Genomic DNA, 7,058 nt, shown 5'->3' with positions numbered 1-7,058 from the left:
CCTCATTTTTCAAATAAGGGATTTTTGCAAATGAGTAAATCCGTGAGTCCGAGTGGATAATAAGATCTTGTTAATTTTCTTACTGAGATCACAATAGTCTAAATGCATTCCCAAGAGTGGCTTGCACAGATAATCATATTTTTCATGAGCACGTTTTTTTATTGTGCGACTTGCACTCTCTTCATGTGTGATGCATGAGAACGTTAACCTGGTATTCTGCTTGAACTTTCTGTTTCCATGTCTCAAAAACTTCATGTTCAAATTCCGTTCCTTTTGCATTCTTTGGCTTCTTAGATTCCTTTCTATAAATTTTGGATGGAATACTGACTTTTAATTTATAATTACGTTGAAGCATATTGTTAGCTAAGAATGATATTTTGCTTTAGGTCGTAACTCTTGGTTTTGTGCAGCACTTTAGTGCCCTATATGAATCGGAGAATGCTTAAATTGGATCAATTCTCTGTATGAGTAGTTGAATAGTGCTGGAATTGGACTAATTAAATTTTGATGAACCACTTGAGGGAATATAAAAAAAAAATGGAGTGTGTTGAATGAGAGAGAGAGAGAGAGAGAAGTGAAGAGGGAGTGCAACTGGTACTGCTATAGTGTCGTATTGGTGCGCTAATCCATGCGTTGCATCCTCTCCTTGCCCTCATTGCCTCTCTAACCCTTCCCTCCTTTGCCGGTGCTATGTCTCCTCCATTTCCAAACACGCCAAGACGAACCATATCATCATCAATTTTCCTTCATTTCACGTGCGCACACACACATATACACATGCCTACCTATCCATGCTACCACCCTCTTTCTCCCATTCTCTCTGTTCCATTACACTCTCTATACTGCACGCACACAACATTAAGGGACTCAAATAAATCCTTAACATAATGTCACGCTCAAAATACACTTTTATATATATATATATATATATATATATATATATATATATATATTTTTTAAAAAATAGTTTTATACATGTTAATTATCAATGTCATGTCATCTTTGTATTTTTTATCGTGGGTTTTGCAAATATATGTTATTAAGAGACTGGTTAAAAATTAAAAAATTATTAAATAAAAAATTAACATTTCAATTTTTGCAAATTTACTCTTTTAAGTAATTGAAATAATTTAATAAAATATTAATATTTTTTAACCGTTGTCATGTTAACAAACTCCTTTTACTTTTATGAATATTTATTATTTATATTTACTAATCTCTAAATATGTGTGTAATTAAAAGAAATATATGTGTGTGTGTGTGAAAGAGAAGCAAAGTGATAGCACTTTCGGTATCAAAGTTAAAAATATAGTTCTTTCTAAGAGTATTATGAAAGTGGTACTTAATTAGTGGGCAGTAGAATTGTTAAAAGATTAAATATAACTGTCTTAACAAATCTGACTTTAAGTAAAACGAAAAAATAATACGTTACCTTGAAAAAATTTCTTAAGATATGTAAAAACGATTTTGCAAGCAGAATTTATTACCACTTCATGTTTTTACTCTATGATTCTTTCCTTTAGTATACATGCAAATTTATAAAGATTAAATTATTTTCAATTTATTATTTCAATATACGAGTTTCTTTTTGACAGCTAAACTATTATCATTATTGTATTTATTCATATACATACTATATTATCTTTTAATAACAAATGGTTGGCTTGTTTGGTGCAGTTGGAGACATTTCACCATATATTCTCTTGTGCACATTTGCATCGACCGTTCGCTGAGATTTTTTACTTCAGGTCTTTCAGGTAACAAATTTTGAATGAAAAATAATTGCATGCTTGTATTGTGATGACATAGCTGTATATATGTAATGCCCCATGTTGCATAGTATGTCCCCATATTCTGGTGTACATTCTCATTCTTTGATTGCTCCCTCTAAACACATGTCTCTATCTTCTGTTGACGATCGTATTTCTACTTGCACATACTTATTTGATGTTGTGATATTTCCAAAGTAAACATCGTGTCCCGTAATATGTCCCCCTTATCTTGTGTACTTTCCCATTCTTTGTGTGCTCCCTCTAAATGCATGTCCCCATTTTCTGGTGTACTACCCTCATTCTCTGGTTGCTTGCTGGAATTGTTGAATGCATGTGTTTGTTTGCCACTTACTGTAGTAAGTTGCATTATATATGTGGAAATTTCTCGGTGTTTGCTGGTATTTGAATTCCACACTTATTATGGAATCTGATGTCGTGATATTTATGGTATTTTGCCTTGTGTTTTCTGATATTTACAAAGTCAGGAGTATGGAAGACGATCATGATAGGAGTTGGATGTACAATCGTCTAACTGATAGAAGACAACTAACTCGAGCATTCTTGGAGGGTTTGGAAACATTCATCCAATTTGCTCTGGAGCAAATAGGTACATCAAGTAACGTTATCAGTTGTCCATGTGTGAAATGTAAGTGTTTTAAATTTCGAACGCCGGACCAAGTCAGGGAGCATCTGTGTAGATGGGGCTTCATTCTGGACTATGAATGTTGGCATATCCATGGGGAAGTTCGGCAACCACATGCTATTCCGGGAGGTTATTATGGGGAAACTAGTCAGCGACACAACCTCAACGAATATGAACAGTTGGTTATGGATGCTGCGGGACCGTCGATTGGGCAAAATTTTGAACCCGATACTCATGCCGAACCATCCTACATGGCAGAGGATCCTAATCCGGAAGCGGAACGGTTTTACAATATGCTTCAAGATGCTCAACGTCCATTATGGAAAGGTTGTGAACATATTCAACATACTGAACATACAACGTTATCAGCAACCCTAGCAACACTACAATTGAAGAGTGATCACCATATGAGTGAGTCTGCTTACAACGGCTGGATGCAGCTCATGCGTCAGGTTGTTCCTAAAGACAATAATTTGGCGAAGGATTTTTACCAAGCAAAGAAAAAGGTGAAAGAGCTTGGGCTTGGATGCACAAAGATTCATTGCTGCCCCAAAGGATGTATGCTATATTATGGTGATAACATTGAGCGCACCAAATGTGAGTTTTGTCAACATGACAGGTACAAAGTCGTAGAGCTTCCCCATCCCTCCCTCCATTTCAGATAGGATCATCACCATCTACCACCGACTCTGTTATGGGAAGTGCGGGTATTCCTCACACTCCCTCTAACCCGATGGGGCCGACACAGCAGGTTAAGTAAACCATCATTTTATGATTTAGATATATATTATAGTTTCTTTTAAGCATCTATGTACTAACATTTTTAATGCTTAATATTTTTTCCCTTTTGCAGGCTGCATCCTCTGGTAGAGGTCGTAGAGCTTCCCCATCCCTCCCTCCACTTCAGATAGGATCATCACCATCTACCACCGACTCTGTTATGGGAAGTGCGGGTATTCCTCACACTCCCTCTGACCCGATGGGGCCGACACAGCAGGTTAAGTAAACCATCATTTTATGATTTAGATATATATTATAGTTTCTTTTAAGCATCTATGTACTAACTTTTTTAATGCTTAATATTTTTTCCCTTTTGCAGGCTGCATCCCCTGCAAGCGAGGTAGGAGATGCTGCTTCGACACTTCAGCCAGAGTGGGGGAGTTGTGATCCACAGACTAGACGTATATGGGTTCGTCCTTTAAGAACCACAGAGTAAGTTGTAATTCTTTCTAATGATGTACTAATGTGGCTTCTAGCATTTCTCAATTGTTATAATCAAATAAATTGATTTAATATTGTCAGGTTCGAACCTTATAATGAGATCATGAAATTCATTAAAGATCAAATATTCCGTAATTTTACTCAAGTATGGAGCACCTGGAAAGATATTCCTGAGGACACTCAACGTGCTTGGTTGAATGAATTCCTTGTAAGTTATGTATATCTCGTTATTGCTAATGTTTTATTACAAGAATGTATACTAACTACACATTTGTCACCAATTTGTGCGCTAATAGAAAAAATTGGCAATTTACAGGAGCATTATAGGTGGTTGCCCGAGGACCGCTATAACCTGGTAAGAGCTTGGCATCACAAAGCCACCACAATGTTCTCACATAAAATGAATAGAGTAAGATATGACATCGGCAAAAATGCATGGTGTAGTGAAAATTTAAAAATCCAATTGAAAGAAAAATGGAAGAACTGCCTTAAGTTTCAAAAGAGATCTGCTCAAAATAAGGAAAATAGGTCCAAGCAGGAAACACCCACATATGCTGGAGGGTCGATTCCAATCAGCAAGCATCGACAAAATATAGTAAGTATAAATTGTTTTCTAGTTCAGTATTCAACAATTCGTACTTGCAACTAATGAATTAATGATTTTCATTTGTATTTCCAGGAGGCTTCTGGAGAAGTGCCACCTGAAAAGGTTGATTGGTTTACCTTTGAGCGAACTCATTCCCAGCAGCTTGAAGCTGGTCAAAGGCGGTGGTTAAGCCCTAGAGCGGAGCAAATAGCGGTTTGATCATTTATTATTTGACGTTTGTTTTTCCTATGATGGTTTATGTCATGTTTTACATGTCCACATGTGTGCTGGTTTTTCTTTACTTGCAGGAAAATTATCAAAAACTTGAAGATGAGAGGTCCGCACAGGCGGCGACAGACGGTCAATCCAGCTCCTCCTATTCTGATAATGGGAACATGTTGGTTATAGCTGCAGGTGGATTCAACAAGAAAGGAAGGGTGGTCGGGCTGGGAGGATATGCTAGCCGGCTGAAGCCTAGTAAGCGGCCCTCTACCCAGGTTGACAGTCTTTCTGCAGGTAAACTCAATGCATAGTTAATTCTTTTATGTTTTCAATCTCTATTCTATTAATATTTTATTTTAAACATTTAACTTACTGTTTTATAATAATGTATTTGCAGATGGGCTTAAAAGGATGAAGGTGTCCCACTTCCAGATTCGGGAGCAATTGGATGCTGCGACAGAGCAGCTAACTCAGCAGACAGAGCAGCTAACTCAACAAGCGGACTTTATGAAGCAGCAAGCTGAAATTATGAAACAAATGCAAGAACAACTCCGACTTCTAATGCAGGACAAGGAAGCCAACTGCAATAAGACGAAGGGACCAGCGCCGGATGATGACCCTGATGATGATGATGACTTTGCTAGGACTTTAGAGGCATACTAGTTGTTGTTTGTATGTTTTACTTTGTTTAGGACTTCAGAGACATATATCAAATATTTTTTGTATGTTTTATTTTGTTTAGAACTTTTAGTTGTATTTTTGAGGATTGTTGTTCACTTTTGTTGATATATCGTTTAATTTTAATTTAATTGTTTATGCAGTATTTTTTGGATTTCTGTTGCTCAATTTTTGTATTTATCTTCATTTGGAATTTGTATTGTTTACAGAAAAATTAGCAAAAGTTTAATTCATTTTCTAATTATTATTTTTTAATTTCAAAATCTGCGACGGAAATTTTAAAAATTCCCTTGCAAAATTTGTAGACTATTGCGAGGGAAAAATAAAAATATTCCCTCGCAAGTTTTGCAGCGGAAATTTAATACAGTCCCTCGCAAATTCAGCGATGGAAATTTCACATATTCCCTCGCAGATTTTGTGAGGGAAATTATACTCAAAATTTTCGTTGCAATCTGCGACGAAAATACACTATAGACAGATAACTTGTTCGCGAGGGAAATTTCTTTTTTGCGAGGGAATGTTTCCGTAGCAATTTGCAAGGGAATTTGCATATGATAAATTTCCCACGCAAATATCTTTGCGACCACGGTTTTAGCGATCGACCGTGTTCCCTCACAAATTCCGTTGCAGACCGTTTTTGCGAGGGAATTTTCCATTTTTGTGAGGGAATTTGTCCCTCGCTGATTGTGAATTTTCTAGTAGTGCGTGTTCTAGTTCCGTGACTAAAGACACATTTATGCTATTTATATATTGAGGTATTTCAGTTAGATGTCTTTTGCAATTTACATATAGGCGATGTTTTATGAAATGAATTAAGTATTCAACTTGGCTAATGATAATGACGTCATAATTGAAAAGAAAAAGATATTCCGCATTTTTAAATTAAGCGTGGCTTAATACGATGATATGATAACAAACCGGATATATAAGGGCTGTTACAAATAGCATATCATGAATATTCCCCTTTTCAACTTGTATGTGAATATGAACATGATGTTTCCCTTTTGTGCACCTTTGGTTGTGCTATATATGTCCTTATACCCATTGCACAAAGTTCTAAAATGGGGCCTCAAAGGAAGTTGGGCATTTACGTGGATTATGAGACCCCACCTATAGCTAAATACTTGAAGCCCCTGACGGTGACTTGTTTACTACCTGATTTGCTAATTGTATATTTAATGAGGGACAATTCTCGACATTAGGGGGAGAAAGCCAGAAGCTTAAAGAATCCCAAGAAATTTTTTAGAAAGAAAATCGAATGAATTATCTTGATCCACGTACAAATATGATTGAACTTGAAGTTCAAAAGATCATTAACTTGCAAGCTTTAGTGAGGCTTATCATGTTGATTTCTCATGTTGATTTTGCAAAGGCGGGTCATGTATCTCTAGAAAATTTGAATTATCATGAGCTAAGGTTTATCACACCCAAAATCAAGAGTTGCAGAGAAAGGTGACGTTATGAAAAAGCAGTTGGCGATGTTGATGGCTTACCTCTCCATGTCTCAATCCATATAAACCTAAGCTATTTGATTAGTATATGATATGGAATTTTGTATATTTAATTGTATTGATTAAGTAGATTTGATTTTGATATGTTGTTTACTTTGATTATATTTGTTTATCAGGTGCAATACAAAAATTGGTAATAATTTTGATGTAGAGAAAAATTTATTCAGCTGCATGAATTTTGTTAATACTGCTTGGATGTATTTGATTAGTATATGATATGGACTTTTGTACATTTGATTGTATTGATTAATTTCCTGTGATTTTGATATGTTGTTTACTTTGATTATATTTGTTTATCAGGTACGATACATAAATTGGTATTAATTTTGTAGAGAGAAAATTATTTTAAAAATATTTCAAAAATAGACCATGTATTTTGTCGAAAATTAAGGCAACAATTTTACACATAAATTCATTGATCATTT

General features: G+C 35.5%; 1 protein-coding gene across 1 annotated transcript; it reads left to right on the top strand.

Annotated features, from left to right (window-relative positions):
• Positions 1 to 2,822: 2,822 nt before the first annotated feature.
• LOC133300833 (uncharacterized) lies at positions 2,823 to 5,202 on the top strand. The gene is made up of 9 exons (XM_061500419.1): positions 2,823 to 2,921; positions 3,035 to 3,166; positions 3,269 to 3,412; positions 3,515 to 3,627; positions 3,718 to 3,844; positions 3,953 to 4,231; positions 4,316 to 4,435; positions 4,531 to 4,738; positions 4,842 to 5,202. Exons 1-9 carry the CDS (start codon positions 2,823 to 2,825, stop codon positions 5,105 to 5,107), a joined length of 1,488 nt encoding a protein of 495 aa, XP_061356403.1. The 3' UTR covers positions 5,108 to 5,202.
• The last annotated feature ends 1,856 nt before the right edge of the window (positions 5,203 to 7,058 follow it).

Source organism: Gastrolobium bilobum, unplaced genomic scaffold (genome assembly GCF_033153095.1).
Source record: "Gastrolobium bilobum isolate Gb01-03AN ecotype WA unplaced genomic scaffold, APGP_CSIRO_Gbil_v1 utg19067, whole genome shotgun sequence".
Taxonomy (NCBI): domain Eukaryota; kingdom Viridiplantae; phylum Streptophyta; class Magnoliopsida; order Fabales; family Fabaceae; genus Gastrolobium; species Gastrolobium bilobum.
The sequence above is the reverse complement of the archived record's forward strand: the minus strand, read 5'-3'. Positions and strand labels throughout refer to the sequence as shown.

Coding starts and splice junctions, on each gene's coding strand:
- LOC133300833 (XM_061500419.1), top strand. CDS start 2,823: ATGAGTGAGTCTGCTTACAACGGCTGGATGCAGCTCATGCGTCAGGTT. Junction 3,167..3,268: donor CGATGGGGCCGACACAGCAG/GTTAAGTAAACC, acceptor TCCCTTTTGCAG/GCTGCATCCTCTGGTAGAGG. Junction 4,436..4,530: donor CTAGAGCGGAGCAAATAGCG/GTTTGATCATTT, acceptor CTTTACTTGCAG/GAAAATTATCAAAAACTTGA.